General features: G+C 38.6%; 1 protein-coding gene across 1 annotated transcript in view; it reads right to left on the bottom strand.

Moving 5' to 3' along the window:
- USH2A (usherin) overlaps positions 1 to 25050 on the bottom strand; it is a 949135-nt gene that overhangs the window by 254633 nt on the left and 669452 nt on the right. Inside the window, exons 45-47 of the mRNA XM_004700145.2 lie at positions 18524 to 18733; positions 16998 to 17200; positions 9901 to 10013 (exon numbers count right to left, since the gene is read on the bottom strand). Of these exons, the coding sequence (XP_004700202.1) occupies positions 9901 to 10013; positions 16998 to 17200; positions 18524 to 18733 (526 nt within the window). The remainder of the gene's footprint in view (positions 1 to 9900; positions 10014 to 16997; positions 17201 to 18523; positions 18734 to 25050) is intronic.

The raw sequence follows: 25050 nt of genomic DNA on the forward strand, positions 1-25050 counted from the left end.
CCTTGTATGCTAACTGTATAGGTTATTAAAATATAGGCATGCTAAATTTCACTAAGTACTACATTTTACCACAAATAAACAAAAATCTAAGAAAAATATGTCTAATAGAAACCAAGTTACTTTAAATGCTTTAGAAGTAAATGTAAAGCCAGTCTACTAACATTTTTCTGGAAGTATTTCACATTTGATTTTGTGTGTTGTTAATACAAAGATTAAAAAAACAGAATAGAACTATCACTAACAAGTACACATTGCCAGAATTATAATGGAATTACACAAACAATAACATGCACACAGGAGGCTAACTGCTTTGGTATTGGTGTAATTTTGATTAATGGCTTGGCAGTATATACCTACTCATTAGTGTCTTGCCTTTGGAAATGATACTCTGCTACAATGGATTATTCTAAGAAAGGAAAGATTTAATATGCCAATATTTGGCTGTGAATAATTACTCTCAAGTTTTTACTAGGTTTTGACCAAAACAAGAAACAGAAGAAGAAGCAGCTTTCAAAGGCTTTGGAATCCAGTGAAATGTGGTGTAGGAGGACTTCCTATACCTCCCACTGATTACAACTAAAACTTCTGGCAAACTTTCAAAATCAACTATCAGATGACTCTGAAATGGTAACCATAGCAGACATAGGAGGAGGGAATCCAAAACCTGAAGAGCAACCCGAAGGGAGGAATTTCTCATTTGAAACCCATACCCTTAGCCCCCTTGGATCTCCGACTTGAGGCCAAGGGCAGACCCAGTGGTGTCTGGTACTCTGGGAAAGCAAAATCAGACCAAAATTGTCTTTCTGCCCGGAAGCCAGACCAGGTGGGGGAAATTCGCATTCTGTTTTGTTTTACTTTCTCTTTTTCCTCTGGGCGCTCCTCTGATGGGGAGATCAGTTAGGGGACCACACTAAGGCAGCCCTAGCTGAAAGGGGCCTGGACCCGCTCCTCTCCAGAAGCAAAAAGCCTGACAGCTTCCTGTTCAGAAGAACCAGCAAAAACAGGAGTTCTTGTGGGCCAAAGAACGTGGGGGTTCTCACCTTACGGATAACCTCTCTCAGGCCATGATAGCAGCAGCCGTGCAAATTGTGATGCAACCCTGAAGCTAAAATCCCCAGAGGAACTATGGGAAAGGAATCGGGGACAGGAAGTCTATGCAGCTGGCCAGAATCAAGGAAATTTGGGAGAGGAACAAGCCAAGAGAGCCCTCAATTCTGTGCATGGACCAAAGCAACACAAAACATACACAGCTGATATTTAAAACTACGCCATTCACAACAATCTCTTCCAGCAAACAGAAGAGAATAGAAACATTTCTGATTCATTTTATGGAACAAAAATTACCACGGCATCCACACCAGCCCACATTGTTACAGCCCAGTGTCTTTTATGAGCATAGACACAAACATTTTCAATAAGAAAATAGCAGACTGTCCAGCCAACGGTGAATAAAACCATGTAGGATCTAGCCAGAGAGTAGAAAGCTCATTTGTTGCTTGAAAAATTGATCAATGTAATTAGCCATATTGGCCAATTAAAAACTGTAGAAAAAACATTTGTTAAAATTAAATATTCATAGATGATTAAAACTCGCAGGAACCTAGCAATAGGAGAATTCTTCAATTGAATAAAGGATGTCTCTAAAAGTTAATAGATAACATCATATTTCACATATTTCAATGGTAGCAAATGGAAAACTTTCATCTAGAGTTTAGAAACAAGTCAAAGATGTGGGTGCTTGCCCCCTATCGAAGTATCCAGCACAACAAGATAGAAGAAAGAAAGAAAGAAAGAAAGAAAGAAAGAAAGAAAGGGCATACAAACTAGAAAGAAATAAAACCATCTCTTTTTACAGATAACAGGCCTTTCTATGTGGACCCATGAAATTTGCAAAAAACTTCCTGGAACTAATGATTTTACAAAGTCCCAGTATAAAAAGCCAATGCACCCAAAGCAGTTGTGTTTCCGTGCACTCGCCATGACTAGCTGGGTTTATTTATTTATGAAAACAAACAAAAACTATCAACAATGGAAACTAAAAACCTCTTGAGTATTTCACCTGGAAGAGAGATAGTGCAGTGTGTGTAATGTTGGTACATGGAATGCTACAAGGGACACACATAGAGTACAACATTGTGTTCAAGGAGCCCTGAGAGCAAAGAGTGAAAGGATCAGCTGCTAACTGGAAGGTTGGTAGTTGGGACTCACTCAGCTGATCTGCGGGAGAAAGATCTAGCTATCCGTTCCTGAACAGATGACGGCCCGTACACTTTATGATACAGTTATACTCTATGCATTGGGCTCCTCATGAGTCAGCATTTACTACACAGCACCCAACAACAGTATATACTCCACGTTCATGATTTGGGAGACTTGGTACTGTCAGTATGCCAGTTCTTCCTAATTAATTTATGGACTCTATGCAGTCTAACTCAAAGCCACAGAAGGCTTTCTGTAAATATTAACAAGCTGATTTCAAAATGTGTGGAAAAAGCCAAAAGAAGAAGAGACAAATTACTATTTTTTTAAAAAAAGGTCAAAGTTGGAGGTCTCATATTAATTTGCACTTACCATAAAGCTACAGTTGTGAAAATCATGTGGCATTGGTAAATAGATTAAAAAAAAGCTCATATCAATGAACTGAATAGAGAGTTCAGAAGTTATTTATGCAATATGTTTGTGTTTTGCAAAGATTCAAAAGCAATTCAATGGTGAATTGACTGTCTTTTCAGAAGAGTGTGTTGGAAAGGTTGGTTATCAATTTGCAAAAAAAAATAATAACTTTGACTCACATCTGCTCAGTTTATAACAACAACAAAAATGGATCACAAACACGAGTGCAAAATGTTAAAAGTATAAAACATCTAGAAGAAAAGATAGGAGAAAACGTGTGTTACTTGATTAGGGAGCTCTATAAACAATAACAATCAGTAAGCCTTTTTTAACTCATAAATTGAACTTTATTGAGATTTCAAACTTTTGCTCTGTAAAGGACACTAGAAACACGTATGACATACCGCAAGAAAATATTTTAACATCACATATGTAACAAAATATGTACATCCAGGTTACTTCCTTTTAAAGGCTCAAATCCTAGAAATAATATAACAATTTAATTAACACATTGGCAAATTATTTGAAGAGACATTGTGCCATAGGAGATAAGTAAATGTGCTTATGTTAAAAAAGCGAATACAAAGATGACTGATATCCATGGTCATTAGGGACATGTAGCTAAAACCACAATGAAACACTGATGCACACCTATTAAAATGATGATTTAGGAAAGATGGGGCTGTATAACTCTAATTGCTATCAGAAATGTGGAGCTACTAGAATTCTTGAGAAGAGTCCTCAAGGCGTGGTGGTTGCACATTGGTCCAATAACTGTAAGACAGCAGTTCGAACCTTCCACGGGAGGCTTTCTACTCCTGCAACGATTTACAGTCTGAGACACCCACAGGGACAGTCTACCCTGTCCTATAGTGTCAGTACAAGTCAGAATCTAATAGTGAATTTCTTTGGACTAGAACTCTTATATAATGCTAGTAGTAATGCAAGATGGTATAGCCACTTTTGAAAGTAGTTTGTCAGTTTCCTATAAAGTAAGAGATTCAATGACCATATGACTCAATGATTCCATCCCTAGGTGTTTTACTTAAATAAAAATGAATAGTCATATTTACAAGAAAAACCCATATGTAAATGTTTGTAGCAGTTTTATGTATAGGAACCCAGTATGAGCAGTTATCTGTTGTTTGCAGGTTGTGGCAGAGTAATACAATGAAGCATTGTTTAGCAATAACTAGTAACACACTGATAGGCATAAAACTTGGATGAATTTAAGTGAGAGCCTTCAGTGGCTACACTTCTGATGGCTCCATCTCTCTGACAAGGCAAACATACCGAGCTGAGACTCCTGTTTGGCATGGTTTGAGGGTAGGGACCGAAACACTTGGCTAAAAGAAAAGAGACTATGTCAATATAATAGAAATGTTTTATCTCGATTTGGTTGATCTTTACATGACACAACTCCATGCATTTGTCAAAACTCATCAAACTGGAGAGCAAAAGGCGTTACAATATGCAAACTAGACACATTTTAACGTAATAATTGCAAAATTAACAAATTTAGGAAACTCCAAATCTTTTTAGAAGTTTGTTTATTTCATTATTAAAACCAGGCTATTCTGTTCATATCCTTTTCCAGTTTCAGTACGATCCTTATATGATCTTTGTATGTCATAACTTGCATTTATTACAGTTCCACATTTAATTGAAATTGACTGGGTATGGAGTTGTAAAGTGACACGTGTGTTTACTTGCTTGTCATGTTTTGCTTGGTTTTAGGTCACAGTGTTGAATGCATTACTCCGCTGACTTTCAGCAGCGACTATTGCCGCTGCCATTCAAATTCCCACTACGGCAAGTACATGAACTTTATCCCGGGAACCTTTTGGAATGTGCTGATGTTCCCAAAGTTTCTGACAATACACCTTTAAGTAGCTCGGCTTTCACTCACTGTGTGAGTGTCTGTGGAATCTTTAAATATGCAGACCAGTGACTGTGATTCTGTCATTGATATTGTCATCTTTCCTTGATTCTCTCCACCCCCTCTCACTCCTTGGCTCTCACTTTCTGGAGCTCTTATTTTTCAAACATGATGTGCCCCGAATTTTTTCCTAATTTTTAAATGTTTTTCTTTCTTCCTTTTTCTTTTCCTATACTAAAATGTGCTTTCAGAGATCTATACTCAAATTTTGTTCCTAAAATTCAACATGTTTGCATTTGTAATTTCCACAAGTTTTTTTCCTTTCTTTCATATCCTTTGATTCTTATTTTGGAGCATGATGCTTTTGTGTTCTGGAAAGAGGATCAACTCTTATGTCTCCAAGGTTGTGAAGAGATTTTTTTCTCTCTCCCCTTGTATTTATCTGTCTCAATTGAATCACTCTTCTTCAGTTGATCGCAATCTCCTTGTTAGCTTTTAGATTGATGCACCAAAGATTGACACATTTGATGCTTAATGTAGCTAGGAGATGGTGATTAGTGTGCTTCCTCAGGGATGGCCTAATGGCAAGCTACTTTTCCCTTAGCGGTTTCCATAGGCTAATATCTGCAGGTATTTATTTGGGGACATTCAAGTTTTTCTGGAGAAGAATCTCCAATTGCTTGCCTGGTGTGTTAGTCTGGGTACTTTAGAGAAACAAATCCTCAGGAACTCATGTATAAGAGAGAGTTTTATATAAAGGTTAAGTGCACATGAAGAAAACCACCTAATTCAGTGCTGCCCAAGCCCACAAGTCCAACATTAGCCCATATGTCTGACACCAATCCACAAAGTCCTCCTCCATCTCACAAAACACATGCAATAATGCCAACTGCAGGAAGAAAGCTGAGTCAGTGAATGTGTAGGCATCTCAGCGCTGGCAGAGCTCTGCACAGGGGTACTCCATGACCCAGGGCTGCATCGGGGTAGATCCACATGGCTTCTCCTCAGGGATGTCTTGCAGGTAGTGAGCCTTGCCAGCTGAAGCAGGGAACTGGCTAAGGCAGCTGTACCCTGGTCCAACCGTCAGAGAGCAAAGGACCGGAGAACTGGAAAGAAGAAGCTCACAGAGCTATTTATCCCTCCACCCTTCAATGAACCCCACATGTGTTTATCGGCCAGGTTGGCAAAATAAACTAACTGTCTCAACTGGAGACTCACTTATGAGAGCAGAACTCAGAAAAACAGTGGAGGCTTCCACCCTCTGTTATAGTTTTAACTTTCTCACTGTTCTTCCCTCTGTTTCTCATCCCAGCTGTCTAATGTGCCTTCTCATTCAACTGCCTAAATGACTGGTTCACAGTTTTCAAGAGACTAAACTTCAGATGCCCTGGCGAGTGGAGCTGGCCTTGTGGAAGCTGAAAAACAAATTACTGGGTGCACACTGTCAAACAATGAGTTTCCACCTCTTAATTTGTAGACTCCCCATGGATCCTCTGATTTCAGTTGAGAGCCTGGACTTCTCTCTCTGATTTCCACAATGCTTCCCGGTACTTAGGACTCAGCCTCTCTCCATCTTCTCAGGGAAATTTGGCTCGATTCAAGTCATTATCTACCTCTGCCTATACATTTCTCCACTTCTAAGTCAGTCAGTTGCCTCTTATGCCAACTATGGTTTGCAAACCTGTTGAAATTTCTCTTCTGTTGTTGCCACTGCTCGTATTTTCCTTCCTCTTGTTCTCAATAGTTTAAAAATATTTTTGCCATAACTTTTATATGCTTATAAGCAACTTTAACCAGAACTGAAAAAAGAGTTTTCCTGTTATCATCTCTCTGTTACAGTCTTCTTGGAGGAAAAGATATTCTAGGGACAATGGCACTTACAGACATTTGCTTAATTCCTTATAAAGCTTGAGGATTATTCTTCACTGCCTATTGAGTCGACTTCCAACACATAGTGATCTCATAGAACAGCTCATGTGGGATTTTGAGGCTGTACATCTAGGATGCAGAAGGCCTCATCTCTTACTAGAGGAGAGGCTGGTAGTTTTGAATCATTGACCTGGTAGTGAGCAGCCCAGTGCGTACTCCACAATGCCACCTGGGGTCCCACCATTATTCTCAGGTACATGGCATAACGCATGACGCATGTTACTTCGCTTTATGGCATGACAAAGAGACTATGCTTTTTATAATTTGAATGTTGTACTTAGTCGAACAAGTGTATGGGCACCATTTTTCTAATAATTCACTTTGTTTCTCTGTCTCATGTTTTGGCAATTCTTATAAAATGCTAAACTTTTTCATAATGGTATTGCACACTTAGCAGACTGGTATAGTGTAAAAATAACTTTTATAAGCATTGGAAAACTAACAAAAATTGTGCCATTCACTTTATTGTGGGGATATTTGTATGACTGATGTGATCTGGAATTGAGTGCTATCTTTGTGGCAGAATTGAATTGTTATAGCTCTTCCATCCATTGTTTTTGTTACTTCCATCAAATGTTTGGCACAGAGCATGCAAATAAGGTGTATGGGACTCTTGTGTGGGAACTGGCCAGTTTGGCCATTCTGTTGTGTGTAAAGCAAGGCACTTCAAAAGCAGGAACCAGGGGATCTCACGATCATAGAGAAAGAAGAGTCCTGAGCCACACACCACTTTTCCACCATTAGGAGAGGCAGCACCAGTGGAGGCGGTGGCACCCAGAACAAAAAGAGAGAGAGAGAGAGAGAGAGAGAGAGGAAGGGAAGGGAAGAGCAGAGAAGAGCGAGCAGCATCTTTTCAGCTCACAAATGAATAAAGCTGCTTGCCTCCAGCAGGAACCTGGCTGCAGGGTGACATGCCCTTGGGGCTTTTTTTGTCAGCACCGGAAGTAGCTCTGTAATGTTTGTCTAAAGAGTGTAGAGACCTAGGAGACCAGTGGCTCAGAGACCAAGGACCAGAGAGAAAGGTGCCTGCTGGCACTGCTAAGAAGAGATGCCACGGACAAAATGACTATATCCTTAATATTTTTCATTCTGGTGGCATAGTGGGTTACAGGTTGAACTGCTAACTGCAAGGTCAAGAGTTTGAAACCACCAGCTATTCTCAGGGAGAAAGCTAGTGTTGGAAACCCACAGGAGCAGTTCTACTCTGTCATGTAGGGTCACTACCAGTTGGCATTGACTCAGTGGCAGGAGCATCCCTAATAGGTGCCTGGTGGCATGGTGGGCTGCAAACTGCAAGGTCAGCAGTTTGAAGCAGCACATTGTAAACCACAGCTATTCCACAATAGAAAGATGAGACCTTGTACTACTGTAAAGATTTACAGTCTCAGAAAGCCATAGCATTGTCATGTAGCCGATTCCACTCTATGGCAGTGAGTTTTGGTTGGTTTGGTTTTTTGGTTTGGTATTTGCTTCCCTAATAACTCCATTTTGTGTATTCTCTGTGCGGATGTCACAATGGATTATTGAACCCACTAGAAAAGTAAAGTGGCTTGGGAAAGAAGCTTTGTGTCAGAAGCAGGTAAAAGAAGCTGGAGTGTGGAGGCATGACTGATCTCTGGCCCATAGAAATCAACTGGGGCCTAATGTGGAGCCGGATTCTCCTCCCGTGGAGGCCATGGAGGCCAGGCATGGCCGCTATGCCTTTTAGTCTGTACTCTTTTATGTCCTCATTTGGACTTGAGTCATGAAGTTGCCAACAGACAAGAAATCGGACAATTTGGAAACTCAGCACCCAAAACCCACTGCCCTTGAGTCAATAGTGACTCACATTTACGGTCTAGGAAAGGGTAGACCTCCTTCCAGGGTCTCCAAGGCTGAGGCTTGATAGCCACAGAATGCTATATATTTCGGGTGGGTTTGAACTGCTGACCTTTTGAATAGCAGTTGAATGCTTTCACAACTGTGCCACCAGGACTTGGCCAATATCTACTGACCCAAATGTAATTGTTCTTAAATTCTTTGAGACCGAACTCAAATGCCACATCTTCTATAAAACATTCGGAGATAATCCTGGTGACTTTAGCATTTTTCTATGTTCTTCTTGCATATTAAAAACAGCTAATATATTATGAGGGAGGTTCCCAAAAGTTCATGAAAAAATTCCATTATCGTTTAATTTCATTTTTATGACATTTTTGAAATACGAACCCCTTACATTTTGTCACATCATTCTCTAATTATTTGTTTAGGATAGTGTCTCCCATAGTTGATTGGAACTTTGCAAAGTTAGGAACCATGTTTTATATTTCTCTGAGTCACGTTTGCCTTATATATTATTACAGTCAAAAAATGTCTTTGCTGAAGAATAAATACAAGTCGCTGGCACCCATGGAACTTAACTAGTTCCCCTTGCATATCAAGTAATCTTATGGATAGATGATGATGATGGACCACTGAAGGAATTATCAATTATGTAGATCATCAAACATTAGATAAGGTCTTATAACCTGGTGAATAAAAGATGTATTCAAAAAGAGAAGATAGAGTTTTATGTCATAAAATAAGAAGCTAGTTACTTGATTGTTTCTACCTATTTTAATTAACAGTCTTTAAGATCAGTATAGAAATTGTTGAGCTAATTAAGAGAAAAAGACCTCAACATTTCAGGAGGCTGTAGATACATTCTTAAGAATGGAAACAGTTTCTCATTTTTAGTAAATACGTGTATGTGTGTGCATGAGAAGGGTGATTCCCTTTGCAAAGGCAAAAGTGTGGTGTGGAACCCTGTGGGTTTTTTCTCCGGCCTCAACTTGATGTTGAGAAATGAACAGTTATGAGAGTGTTTTAGCTTAGGACACATGACATTAAATCTTCTTATGATTATCATCACTAAGTTGCAACTGCAAGGACACTCATTTTCAAATTATGGTCCTTTCTCAGCAACAAAAGAACACGGAAAAATAAAATGATTCTTCAACAACAAAAGAATATAGAAAAATAAACTAATTCTACGAAGACTCTGACAAAATAGATAATGCTGATTCGAAGATGATTGCCCCTATTTATTTTACAGGTTTTCTAGCCGTGGGCAAGCTGATATATGTAAATCTAATATTTTCCTCACAGAGATGAAGTTAGAAGGTAGTCGTTCTCATTAAAATTGTGTTCTTTGCCTCACAAAGGGTTTCACTGAAGGACACATTTAAATAAAAAAGCCTCTTTAGTTCATTGAAGTATTTGTTCATAGATTACTAAGTAATGGGAAGTAAGGCTGGGCAATCAGGGAAATCAAAGCTTAAATGTTCAGGGAATCTGGCCAATGAAGATCAGCACCTGCGCAGTAATATCAAAAATTCTATGTACACACATATTTAAAGCAACCTATTAGATGAGATTGTCATGACTGGGAGGCTACCGTTGGATTTTATTTCAATTGCTTATGATCACAGTTCTCTAAATGAAAGGAAATACATGTGTACCTTGAAGTGATGCCATGAACTGTGGGAGTTGGTATATCCGCTGGGGTGTCTTCCACAGTGGTGATTTGAGTCTCACTGCTTTTCACACAAGCATACTTTGTGCACACTTCAACCTGAAAGCATTGTTTAGAACATAATTTTCAACATGCAGACTGACCCCGGGCTGGATCTCACCCACTCTCCCCTCCCATGACCATCTTCTAGTGCTCTATAATAAATATCCATATTTAACGTAACTTAACGCCAGTGAGACACGCTCGGAGTGGAGAGCAGAACTGGACTCAGGACAACTATTTTAGTGACCAAAACCGTGAGGCTTGGTCTCTGGTCCCAACCACGCGAAGGAGGCACGTTTATCAGTCTATTCCGAACACAGTCAAGGTATGGAAGAGACTTTGGTGACATTAGCAAGTGGAATAGGTTATCGCTGCCTACCGTTCTCCAGATCCATAACCAGGTAGTGTAATGATGATGTCTTCTGGAATTCTTGACACCTACAACAGATAACCTAAATGCTAATGTCTAATGGAAGAAAAATGAGGCTTGGAGAAGCCTTCCAACATGGCTGAGCTATGTTATATCCATTTGTTCCAGCTCCAATTGTATCGTCACCTTAATCCCAGTAGAAAATAATCATTCACTCCTTTAATTCTGCCCCCTAACCCGAATAAAAACTAAGGTGGAATAACTAAAGACTAGAAATGGGTTCATCAAACACTGGTAACACAAAAGGGACACTCAGCCAGAGCGAAGGGGACAGAAAGGAATGGATGAAAGATCGCTCGTGGAACAGCCCCACAGTGGAGGGACTGTGCTTTTTCCGGGGCTCGTTTACGCTCAGCACTTCCTACACACACTGAGGCGGGAAGCTGAATACAGAGACTCATGGGGACTAACACTGCGCCATGAAGCTGTGCTGTTGCTTCATCGGCATTTAAGGAGAGACAAATGCAATTCTTATTATTTTCATTTAGAGACGTGACATTTTATTCACAGAGCAGTTTGCATCTAGATGGGAGTTGATGCGTGTATTTTTATAATGTTTTTAAGTGCATCATTTATATACACCATAGAATACTTTGAGGCAATACTTAGTAGATATTTAAATACTATTGATATTCTATACTCTTGAGTATGTCCAACTAACTTAAAAGTAGATGAGCATAAAATATAGTCACTTTAGTACAATGAAGGACAATAAAACATACATACTGGAAATTTTGTAGATATAATGCATAATGAGTGTATCGTGTCAAATATATGTCCAATGCTATGGTTAGTGCTTATACAAATTACATGATTGACAGTCCTTATATCTCTATCTTAATACATTTGCAAATTGGAGCTCAGAAAATCAGGAAATATGATCAAGTTTGTGATATTTAAGATAACTAATTTGAGGGTTACATGTCCTCTGGTGGGGAAAAGATAAGGCTTTCTACTTCCAGAAAGAGGTGCAGTCTTGGAAACACACAGGGGCAGTTTGACCCTGTTTCATAGGTCACCCTGAGTCAGAATTCACTGGATAGCAATGAGTATAGACCCTGTTGCTTTATCATTGAAATATGATGTATGTCTTTAAGTTTGAAATGCTCTAAGTACATTTTCATGTATCTTCTGAAAGCTCTTATTTTATTTCAGAGAAGTGTGTCAGCATTTTTGTCATTCTTAATATCGTAGTGTCCCAAGATTCCATCTTTGGAACAATTCTGGTGCTCTAGTTATTTTGCATAGCATGTTAATGAGGCACATTAACATGAAACACAGATATGAGGTCTTATCAATTCACATTAAATAAAAATAAAATTGAACCAACTTTTAAACTGTTACTCTCTCTACAAACAAATATATAAAGGGAATTACTTTGAATATATATATTTGAGTTCATCTATGGGTCTGCTTTAAAATCAATAGCTAAGCAAAGCATGGTTAAGAAAGCAGGTGGTGTCTAGCTACCAGAAAGACTAGACTCTGGACTCTTACAGTCTTGTCTTAAAACAAGCAGCTATCTTAGTGAGGTGTCAGCTAAGTTCACAAAGAAGGATCATACCAGGATTGTCAGTACTAAAATCCAAGATCAGAGAAAGGAATTGAATTACAGCTTAAATTCTGAGCATCTGGTTTGCAGGAGGTGCTGAATAAGAGTCAAAGTGCAAAATCCATTTGCAGAATCCCCACGCAGATCCCCTCCCTTGAAATCTCTGGGATCCTTGACCAGGGTTGTGAATTGTCTTATCCTCAGCAGTGTGCATTGGGAAATGGATTACTGCAGATGCAGTTAGGTTAAAATAAAAAATATAATCATTTTATCCCCTTTTGACTAATTTTTAATTTGTCTAGTTTCTATTATCTTCTTTCTCTTGAATTGAGGTTTTTCTGGGTTTTGTTTTATTTTTGTCATTGTTGAGGGTTTTTTTTGGTATAATTTTCTTCCTATGAAATCCAGGATAGATTAGTCTATAGCAACATTAACTAGATTAATAGTTACTCGGTGTTTTGCCCATTCAGGCAGTAATGGAGAGTTAATAGCAATGAGTATAAGAATGAATAAAATGTTCTAAAATAATTGTGGTGATGATTATAAAACCCTTCATAATATGTTTAAACCATTGAATTGTATGGTACATGAATTACATGCCAAGAAATTATTTTAAAAATAAAAAATAAAATTCATAGCTCTTTTATGGAAGGAGTTAAAATAGAGAACCTTACTTCTAAAATTTTAGGCATTTCATATTATATTGATGTCACATATTATAAATGATGTCAAGTTGTTTTGGCGTCATAATGAAAATCACTGAAATTTGATACTAAAATTTCCACACATCCAACACTAATTTCGAGTGTGGTATTCCTATAGGGTGGAGAGGTTCAAACTAGCATAATTGCCAGGAATAGCAAGAGTTTAGTCACAAACAGCAGAATTTATATATTGAATTTAAATTTGGTCTCTTGTCTTCTCGGCTGTTTCTATGTCCCAAATCTGATAAAACGTTACAACTGATTCAAACCAATACGCACGAATGCAGCCTCTTGCACTAGCACAGGTCTGAAACACTTTCACTTGTCACATCTTGCTCCATGGCCAGGAAACCAGCTAGACATGCCTCAGTGAATTCATTCCTAGCTGGTGTTTTGCGTGCTAATAAAGTGATATGAATTTCGTATAAGTCACTCTTACCCATATTACATGCTAAGATAGCTCACAGAGGTTAATGTGAGAGAAACTAATAAATGTGTTTTATTGTTCCGGCACAGATTTTTTTATTCCGTTTTCTTGGGATGCACTATGGGTAATATTGGAGGAGGTTAAAGGATTCACTGCAGTCAAACTATTAAGTGCCCTTCACCTTCAAATAGGAAGAAACAAGATGCTGGGAAAACAAAAGAGTAGCATTACTAAATAAACAAAGCCGGTGAAAAAATGATGCGACTGGTTAAAATTCCTGTGCTTTAACATCCTGAACCTTACTTATAAAACCTTCCACAAAAGAAATTATGTATAAAATTTTACTAGTAGTACAGCTCCTTATTTCCCCCCCTCCCTCTTCTACCCTCTCTCCCTCATGAACCCTTGATAATTTATAAATTACTATTATTTTTTCATGTCTTACACTGCCGGATATCTTCCTTTGCCCACTTTTCTGTTGTCGGTCCCCCCAAGGAGGGGGTTGTAGGTAGATCACTGTGATTGGTTCCCCTTTTCTCCCCCCACCTCCCCCTTCCCCTCCTGGGATGGCTACTCTCAATATTGGTCCTGAGGGGTTTATCTGAAAGAACTCTCCTTTTATCACTCATTTTTATTTATCACTCATTTGTACATTAGTCTTTATCTTTATCTTTCTTGGCACTCACAAAATTTCAAATTCCTTGAATATATATTTCTTTTAAAATATGCCTTATTATAATTTTTTCTACTTTTAAGATCAATGGATCCTGAAGAAGTCTATGAGGTGGTCCTCCAATTGTTGTATATTAAATTTTATCATATTATTGCATTAAACATTTTCCAGTGCAGGGCATATTGACTGCAGATTCTTAAAAGAGGTGCTGGGGCAAAAAGATGTTCAAGTACAGCTACTCTTACACAGATGAGAGTCATTGAACATTCATTGAAGGACGAGTAGATATATTACATTTAAAAAAATACTTTTATTGGGGGCTCTTAGATCTCTTATCACAATCCATACATTCCTCCAATGTGTCAAGCACATTTGCACATATGCCACCATCATCATTTTCAAAGCATTCTCTTTCCACTTGAGCTCCTGATATCAGCTCCCCATTTCTTCCCTCTCCCTCCCCCGCCAGCCCTCCCTCACAAACTCTTGATACGTTATACATTATTTTTTTCCATATCTTACATCTTCCTCTATCGCCTTTCATCCACTTTTCCATTACTCATCCCCTGAGAGGGGGTTCTGGATTGATCCTTGAGATGGATTCCCTCTTTTGCCCCCATTCTCCCCTAATCCTCCTGGTATCTCTACCCTCCTTGTTCATCCTGAGGGGTTTATCTATCCTGGGCTCCTTGTATTTTGGCCTGTTATCTGTAGCAGACTCTTATCTGCAAGCTCTGGTCTAATCCAATTTGTAAGGCAGAATTGAGGTCATAATAGTGGGGTGAAGGAAGCACCAAAGAGCTACAGGAAAGTTGTGTGTTTCATTGGTGCTATATTGCACCCTGACTGGCTCATCTCTTCCCTGTGACCCCTCTGTGAGGGGATTTCCAATTGTCTACAGATGGGCATTGGGTCTCCACTCCATGTCCCCCACCCCATTCACCTTGGGTATGGTTTTATTCTGAGTCTTAGATGCCTGATACCTGATCCCATCAACACCTTATCATCACACAGGCTAGTATTCTTCTTCCATGTGGGCTTTGTTGCTTCTGAGCTAGATGGTCATTTGTTTATCTTCAAGCCTTTAAGATCCCAGATGCTATATCTTTTGATAGGCGGGTACCATTAGCTTTCTTCACCACAATTGCTTAGGCACCCATTTTGTCTTCAGTGATCATGTTGGGAAGGTGAGCATCACAGAATGCTGGATTGTTAGAACAAAGTGTTCTTGTGTTAAGAGAGTACTTGAGGTGAGGACCAATGTCCATCTGCAACCTTAATTCTTAACATCTAGATATGAGTACATAGTTCTATTCTCCTCTCATTATATGTATATTTACAATGTGTACATGTCTATATTTAGGCCTCTATAAATGTCCTTTACCTCCTGGTTCTTTCCTCGATTTCCTTTTTACTTCCCTCTTGTCCCACCATCATGTTTGGCCTTCATCGGGTTTAGTAATTCCTCGCTGCTACATTATCCTTGATTGAGCTCCAGGCATCCTACGACCTTCCTTCCATTGATTTTAGTTCACTTTTTGTTCTCTTGTCCCTGGGTTGGTTCCTCCTCGCCCTTTCCTTTCTCCCACCTCCCCTCCTTCTGTATCCTCCCCGGCCCAGACCCATTTGGTCCCATTCTTTTCATCTCTGAATTATTTATCCCACCTATCTTATCTAGATAGCATGCAGATACATTAATAAGTGCAAAAACCAGGCAAAGCCAAATAAAACAACAAAGGAAGTCAAAACCAATCAAACAATAACAACAGCAGAAAGCAAGATCAAAATAACAACAACAAAAAGAAAGCCACTGACAAAAATGGAAAAGCTTATAAATAGTTCAGGGTCTGTTTTTTGGTCCACTGAGGTAAGCTTAAAAACAAAACAAAACAAAAACGGGACATAGGGGTAAAGCTACTTTATATATACATCCCTGGGGTGATGTCCAGCAACTATGGCAGGGGCCAAACCCAATCCAGGGATACATACGGCAGCCAACTAAATAAGAGGGGGAAAGAAGAAGGAAAAAAAGACATGGGTAGGGAAGGAACAGGGCACTAATCCACCCCAGGGGAGGGCAGTTTATGTCTCCACAGGAGAAGGGGAGAGAGACCGGCTTTAACCCAATGCACCAAGACGTGAATACAACATACTGACATGTAGCAGGGAACCAACAGAGAAGCCTGCAGGCAGGCCCCAATCCCGACTATGTGGACATCTTGCCCCCCGCCCCCAACCCCCACCTCCAGCCCCCACCCGGAAGAATGCACTTCAGAGGACAGCACTGGGGCTACAGCTTGGGGAGAGGAGTGTGTCGGATTAGAGCACAAGGGAGAAATGCAAAGGGATGGAGAGGGAGGAGAGGACATCCTGGCCCACCAAGCCCCAAGGATGATGCTCCTGCTCTGAGCAGACAACGCACAGGGAAGACAGTAGGGCTGGCCCCATCCCTCAATGAACCATGACACTGCAGGGGACAACACTGGAGACACAGTGCACGAATAGGGCACGGTCTGGCCCCCTCACACTGGGACCAGGCACTGAGGGCATGCAGCAGAGGAGCAGGGGGAGCAAAGTGATGAAACCCCCGGGGAACACCAAAAATAGACTTGGGAGACAGAGTGTAGCACCCCATAAGACTCGACGGGAAAACACTCATAAAGGATATGTTAGTTTTTATCTGTGGGTGAAACCTGCTAATAGTAGCCTGTCAGTTGGAGATGATATGTTTTTGTTGAATTTAGAGTCACAGAACATTAGTGGGGTTGTAGTGTTTTGTTACCTGGTCCACTGTCCTTACAAAAGAGAAAAATTTAAGCTAAGGTGATGTTAACTGCTTTGAACTTGTTAACTTAGTTAAGTAGCAGACCAGGGGAGTGAAAGAATGCCTCTGTATGCCTAAACTGATTCCGACTTAAAAACAGTAAAAGAACTGAGAAAAAAGGCACACTGCTGGCAACATTTATCTCCAATATGTAATCTGCTACATTTCGCCTGTTCCGGTAGCATTACCATCTTCAACATCATCATTCTCTTTATTATCAATATTGTCTCTCCAGAGACCCACATGTTTACCCACAGCAAGCAGACTTAGTCCTGGTCAATTTTCCTGTCCTCTTTTCTTTTTCCCACCGAATAAATAATATGTAACCAAGAGAGAAGCCTCCACTTAGAGAATCCGCCCAGCTTATTTTATTCAACACACCCGTAAGATCAACCATTAAAAAACAAAGTGAAACAAAACAATCTCCTAACCTGAATGCCATAGATAGTGAAGGGTGACAGGTTTCTCAGAACGAACGACCCGGCCACATTCATGCCAGTCTTGTAGAGCTTATTATTTACATAGATGGAATAGTTGGTGACAACACCATTTGGATTTGAAGGAGATGTCCAGATGACGTGCACAGCTGTACTGTTGATGGTGACAACCTCGGGAGGAAGCAGGCCCTGAGGCTCTAGAATTAAAGGAAGAAACTGAATAAACTCCAGCTGTCCCTGAAAAAGCACTTGTTAAACTCAAGGCAGATCTGTGTTTGGGCTTAGCAAAGGGCTCGCTGCTTATCTGTTTCCCTCTGATGAAGTTATCACAGTCTGCCGTCCTCTGCAAATTGGCTTATTATACTCTCAGTTAGAAACCATAAGAATTGGTGATAAAATGCTTTATACCACCAGCATAGTGCTAATCTTCAGCACTATGTGATCAGTGGGATACGATGATAAATTATTCACCCATCACCAGCACTGATCTATTATTTCCCTCCTCTGTCCCTTCACCCCATACCGCCCAGGAAAGAAAAAAAAGAAAAGAAATTGCTCCTTAAGCAAAATGTAAAGCTCAACTATATTGAGACTGGTGGAACGTGAAAAATCATTTGATGTTACTAGCTTGTAACTCAAGCAATATGAAGCAATAATGCAATATTGTCATTATGTAAATGATTTTGAATGTTGATTACCATAGGTAATGATGAAATCTAACAATAGAGTAAAAAAACCCTTGCATAGCGTTAAATTACACAATTATTCAAGCATGTCAGAAATAACTATGCAAAAACCTATTTTTGTCATAAGGACCCATCTTAACTAGTTGAAAAATTGTCCTTGTATTCCATTCTATTCCATAAACAAAAGGTGCCGACCTTTGGCACCACAAAGGGAAATGGGTTCCACAGTTAAAGTGCTCCGCTAATGACCTGGAACACTTGCTCCGGAGGTAATGATATTATAATGTTTATAATGAGACTTTATAAAGCCAAAAAGATTAGAAAGACCATTCCAAACACATTTCAGATTCACAAGTTGCTGCTCTTGCTTCCTCCCCCTTGCTAACTGGCTTTGAAATGAGTCACAGGAAATTTTTCTCAGTGGCTGAACTTCCACCTATGATTTCTGGTGAGTCAGGGAGGGCCTTCACTGTGCTTGGCTGTCATTTTGAAAAGCGTACTGTTTCAGAGAGCTAATCTTAAGAAGAAAAAAAATAATGTTTCTAAATGCCACCATTTATTGATGTGAACTCTGCTCCAAACTAAGCATACAAGGAAAAGAATAGGAACAAACTGGGTTAATCTTCCCTTAATAGTGCCTTTTGCTTCAGTCTCCATGGGACCATGTATTGATCTGCCACTTGATGATGGTGAGCACTTAAGCATTTTAGCCCAGCCCCTTTGTCCCCAACACTGGATATTTTATAATGGAGGATAACTGATCTCAAACTGACAAGAATTAACCAATTTCATTAGCATCTTTGAAGTTGTCCATCCGGTAAAATCTGGACTCACCTCCATCACAAGTGGTTGCGTGCTGGACTTCACTGTGGATGCTGTGGACTCCATTGAAGGCTGAGATAAATATCCAATACTTTGTGTTTGGACTTAAGTGGCCAATGACATGGGAGTTTGCATGTTGGAGGATTTTGAGAGATTCATTTGAGGAAGCAGAATTCCAAAAAAGTGTATAATATTCAACATTGCCTTGTAGGTCTTGGAGAGCTGTTGACAATAAATGTAGTGCAGTGTCAAGATAACTGATTTGAGCAGTTCTCAAGAGAAAATACAGGGAAAAGATTGCATCATGAGCCATTGCTAGAATAGTTCTTGAATATTTCAAATCGTCAACATCTTAGTCTGCTAAAAAGGCGGGTTTTCAAGTGCACCCAGCACCACCTTGAAAGAAAGGGATGGAGCTGTACTTCCCCCAAACCAGCCGCTGAAAATAATATGGAACATACTTCTACTCTCTCATGCTTGAGACTGTCATGAGTTAGAACAGAATCCATGGGAACGGATTCTTATTTTTAGAACAGAAAACAAAGGAAATGCATGCATGGGACATCCTTTATGGTGATTCTAGTTGGGATGGTTTAAATATTTTTTTCTTCTTTTTAACAATTTCCCCCCATCCCATAATTAGTTGGATAAAGATTTATCTTATATAGTGGAATATGCTTCCTAATTTCTTCCAATATTTTAGTTATTATGCTTAATATTATGACTAAACTTCAAAGCCTCCATATAATACTTCTGGAAGAAAGTGAAGAGCACACTAATGTACAAAAGGAGAACTTTCTGATCATTAGTATGCTAATCCTAGAGAGAACACATTCAGGAGGGTGTTTTTTGACGCAGATCCTAGAACTTAAAGCGTCTTGGAATACGTGAAGTCAATGTTCTCCATTTTCATCTATGGAAAGATGCTGCTGCTGTGCTCTGTCAGTGCAGCAGGGCACTGCTTCCTGCTCTCCTAAGGACTGGCTATGCAAGCGTCTAGCACGGTTGTCCAATTTGTCTCGAGACTCGTCCCTTTCTCTTAATTCAATATACAGGTGATGGGGCTTTAAATAGCACGTGAAAAAATTCCCTATCTTTTAACTTCATCTTCCCATGAACTTTTTGATGCCTCCTTGTTTATGATGTAAACAATCTTCAGAATGCCACAATTAGCCACTGACTGTTTCATAAGTGTTGTGATGCTGTATGCTGGAGAATTGATGCCAACTCATCGTGACACCGTGTGACAGAACAGAACTGCCCCATAGTATTTCTATCCTATAATTTTTATGATAGCAGATCGCCAGCTCTTTCTCCTTGGATCCACTGGGCGGGTTCTAATTGCCTACTTTTTGACTCATATTTGCGCTCTTAACTGCTACATCACCAAGGGACTTCATTTCACAATATAATTCTCAATTCCTCAACTTTACTCCTTTCAATGGCCAGCCTATTCTTTTCTTTCTTCTCTTTATTCTAATTCTCCATTCTTAGCCTGATATTTTGCCTCGTTTTCTTCCCACAAGGACTCTAAAATGAAGTCATGAAAACAGTGATTTGAAGTAGAAATTACTCCACTTACATCGATATTCTTTGAAAAGTTGTAAACAGGAAACATTACCTTGATAAGTGTTTTGTTGTGGGTTTACGATCTCATTGAAACTGTATGAAAAAATACACTTTAATCTAAAGATTAGTAGAAAAGAGTGGTGATGCTCTTCTGTTTTGATCATTGAAGTACCATTTCTTTACTATGTGAATTCCCAATATATTGTCATCTTGTCAATTCCCAAATCATATCATACCCAAAGCAATGAAATATGGCTTTGGGTATGATATTATTTTCTTAACTCAATTCTTAATTCTATTCCTCCTCCCTCCACAGGAAGTACATCATTGCTTTCATTTTATCTGTAACAGTAATTAAAAAGTTGAGGCACACCAGATAGTTGGAAGGTGTTATATTAGAATATCTTTAATAACTAATTTGTGAAAACCCTGGGTATTGAGATGTTTCCTTTTTCTGATGCCATGAAATAATTAATGATAAGTTTTAGCATTATCACAAATTTCTATTTCTGCCCATTAATATGGTCCCAAATGATGAGTCAAATACAGGAAAGCCATTGGTGTTCTAAATGCAACAATTCCTTTGATCATTAAAATATTTTCTATTGAATTATATTATTAACTGGTAATTTGTGGTAGCTGAGGTATACATAAAAGCACTAGACTCTTCTGAAGCTCATGTTATATTTTAAAATGAATTAAGTGAGTGGGATGTTTAGGTATTGAATTCCTAGAGATATAATATTAATGTAAATGAGATTTTATACTTCTGTGAAAATTTAAAGTCATCAAAACCCAAAAGGGAATGCTACCCCATCGCTATGAGTTGGCGTTAACTTGGTGGCAATGAATTTTTTTTTTGTTTGGGTCAGACAGAAAATAATTATACTTGGTTTATTAAATATGTCTGATATATTTTCTGCTAAATTGCAATGCATATATCTATGTAGATACTTAAAATATTGGGGCTAGCATTATGAAGTCAAGATGAGGAAGATTCTATGCTCCATGTCTCAATGAAATTCTGTTTAATGTAAAAGACCCACACCATATGCCAGGCCCTCTGAAAGAGAGAAACAAGATAAGAAAGGATGGCAACTCAATTCTACAAGTTTGTCTGATTCCATGATGTAGAAACTCTGGTCACCAGAAAATAAGCAGTATTTTCTAGGCAACACACACAGGATATTTCATTACTACTAGGCTTCCCATCAACTGAACACTTCTCTTTCTTCATTCATGTAGACATTACAGTTGAAATTCAAAAACACAGGGGAAAAGGTAGAAGCATATTATATTGTGCTATTTCTAGCAATCATGTCAGAAGTTCTGGCAGCAGTGCATGCATAGGAGTGTGCTTTTTCATTGTTTGAATAAGATCTTTAAACACAATAGGCTCTTCCTAAGTCAGTGAACCGTCTAAGAAAGACAAGATACATCCTCAGTTCATCAGACCAGGACAAAATTAAAGGCTGCTGACCTTGAGTTTACCTCTGTGAACAGAGAGCTATTAAAATTAAAATGTCAAATACGGGAGCCAAGGTAAACTCTATTTTCTCTGTTTATTGTCAAAAAGTAGTTGTTGAAACAGGAAAACATAAATTCAAAGGCTTCTACATAGCATAAGGTAAGAGAAACAATGTCTGGAAACTTCAAAAGCAGAATTTTATTTTAGATATCACTTTCATAAAAACATGATAGAGGCTTCATAACAGAGATTTACCTGCAATTTTGAAAAAATATGAGATGTGGTTTAATGGAAAATAAACTTCTTTGAAACAGATGCCTACATGATTAGCTTTAAGTGCAAAGACGTGGATAAAAATGGATGAACATTAAGAAAGAGAAACAAGAAACAAGGAAACATAGAAAGCGGTGTCAGATTTAAATGACAGTAGAAACAAGCAAGTGAAGAGTATAACACCAAGGGATAAAAAGGAAAATGACGGAAAAGAAATGAATGAGAGTCCTGGGAAGATGCTGCTGAAATAGTGCTTTGCCTAGAACTCCCTTATGTCCTTAGCAGGACTGCCTACTGATTGGAAGTCCCCATCTACCCCCACCTTGGGCCCCCACTCCATTAGCCTATGTCCTCCCTGAGACCACAAAGGGTGGATAATACTGAGTTGTGCAGAAACCTACAATAAAAGGGCCTTCTGTTAAGAGCACAGTAATAGATGGGCTACACTCTCCATTTTTAATAGATTTCTTAATATACCCCTCACCTACCCCAACCACCATTACCTCAAGACCTCGCTTCCTCTACATAACTAACACACACTCTCTTATAACCTACCAATTAACAACACATTTCCTAAAGCCCTCTTCTCTAACTCATCAAAAAGTACTATACTTAACAGGAAGATATCCATTTAAAACCTACTCCCGAGCACCTATATCCTTTTCCTCCTACTCACCCAACTATCACTCCATCCTCATCTCCACATAATAAGACTTCCAGCTGCAACTCATCCTCCTCTAACCTAAAGAGCCAAATCCTTCCCACCTTCCACAGCTCAGAAGCCTATGCCTCATCTATAGCTCAACCACTATTCGGCGCAAACAAAAGCCATCAGCAGCTATGACAAAAAAATCAAGAGAAACAATAGTGAACAACTGTCTATTACTCAAATATAATGCAATACACAGAAGAAGAAGCCTTTGAAATTCCAGATGGATAATATAATAAAATGATGTGTAGAGCCTTACAGGATCAACCCTTAACTAGATGAAAAATATGGAGCTACTAGAAACTTCACACCAAAAGAAATTCAGGAACTATGGAATAATGTAGCAGAAAAAAACAAAAACAAAGTACAACATATGACCAATAGAGTGAAAGAAACGGAAAATTGAATCCAGAACAATAAAGTAGAATTCAGCAAACCAGAGAAGCAAACAAACAAACAAAGCAAAAGAATCTGAAGAAGGCCTGAGGGTGATGTGGGATACCATAAAGTGAAATAATATTTGAAGTCTTGGAGTGCTTGAGCAGGAAGAAATAAAGAAGTCTACAGTTAAAATAGTAAGGGAACTGTAGGAAGAAATTTTCCTCAGTATCGCAAAGAAGGAGTCGATAGCTATCCATGTAGCAGAGGGAAGACAGAATAGATTACCCTCCCCCCAAAACAAAACAAAACACAAGATATATATATATATATATAATTAGTCAAATTAACCAAATTCAAAGAAAAGGAGAAAATCATGAGAGCAGCTAGAGAGAAAAAAAGCAGTCACATATAAAGGTAAACAGATAAGAATAAGATCAGACTTCTCCGGAGAGACCGTGCAGGAAATAAATTGGAGCAACATATTCTGAAATTTGAAAGAACAACTGCAATCCAAGAATCCTTATCTGGGAAAGCTTACCATAAAATTTGAAGGAGAAATAAAAGTTTTCTCAAACAAGGATATATTTAGAGAATTTGTAAAAACAAAGCCAGCATTACGAACAATACTATCATTTATTATGGCCAGAAAGCCAACAACCTTAGCACTCAAACATGAGACCACCACAGGGTGCCACACCACCTAGAAACCAACAAACTAAAAATAGTACCCCAAACATTACAGATCTAGTGGAGAAATTACACATATCACGCCATAAAGTGGAAGAAAGGAAAACATCAAGCACGGATGATGTGAGAAGACAGTGACTGATCTACATTTATATTTACTACATATACTTGTGTGTAAGCTGAGTTTTTCGGCACATTTTTAATGCAGTTTTTGTGGAAAAATCAGGTGCCTCAGCTGATATTCTGGTAGGCTTATACTCGAGTTTATACAGCAAATACACTAAATGTCATTGGACTAAATGCATCAATAAATGACAAAGAGTAGCAGATTGGATTAAACAACAAGATCCACCAATCTGATGCCTTCAGGATACACATCTCACACTCACAGACCAAAAAAGACTGGGAATCAGAGGATGGAGAAAAATTCACCCAAACTAATGGTAATTAAAAAAAAGAAAAAAGAAAGCAGGGATGGCAATATTAATCTCTGACAAAATTGACTTCAAGGTACACAATATAATCAGAAACAATAATGGGCATTACATTATTCTAAGGGGATCAATAGACCAAGAACACCTAACCGTAATTAACATATATGCACTCAAAGAAAGACCCTCAAAATTCATCAATCAAATCCTCAAAGAGATGAAAAGAGAAATCACCAGATCAACAATAATAGTAGGTGATTTCAATATACCACTCTCAAAGAAAGATAGATCAATAGGTAACAAGAGCTGAACAACACAATCAAACAGCTTGAAATCCTAGATATTCATAGAACTCTCCAACCAACAACAAAAAAATACACATTCTTTTCTTATATGCAAGGCTCATATGCTAAAATAGACCCAATATTGAGCCATCAAGCAAGCCTGAGAAAATTCACACACATAGGGATCATTAAAACCATCTTCTCTGACCACAATGCCATAAAGCTGGAAATCAAAAATAGAAAGAATTTTTTTTTAAAAAAGAAAAACATTTGTAGACTCAAAAACATATACTCAAAAAAGACTGGGTAATAACCCAAATAATTAGGGTAAATTAGGGAGTTCCTAGAAACTAATAAGAATGATAGCACAACATACCAAAAGCTATGGGACTCAGCAAAAGCAGTTGGTAGAGGTTACTTTATAGTAATTAATGCATACATGAAAAAAAGGGAGAGACAATGTTCAAAACTTTAATCCAATACTTCCAAGAGAGTCAACAGCATAAACCTTCCAACAGCAAAAGAAAAGAAATCATAATAAATAGAGGAGAAATAATGAACTGGAAAATAGAAAAACAAATGGACGGATGCATGGATTGTGATCAGAGCTATACAAGGTCCCCCTAAAATTTTTTCAAATGAGTAATATCAATTTATTGTTGTTTTGTTTTTGTTAAATGAAAACATTTGCTTTTCAGCAAAACAACGGAAAAAAAAAACCCCACAAAAAAACCCCA

Source organism: Echinops telfairi, unplaced genomic scaffold (assembly GCF_000313985.2).
Source record: "Echinops telfairi isolate 266 unplaced genomic scaffold, ASM31398v2 ScPeMD7_7424;HRSCAF=8462, whole genome shotgun sequence".
Taxonomy (NCBI): domain Eukaryota; kingdom Metazoa; phylum Chordata; class Mammalia; order Afrosoricida; family Tenrecidae; genus Echinops; species Echinops telfairi.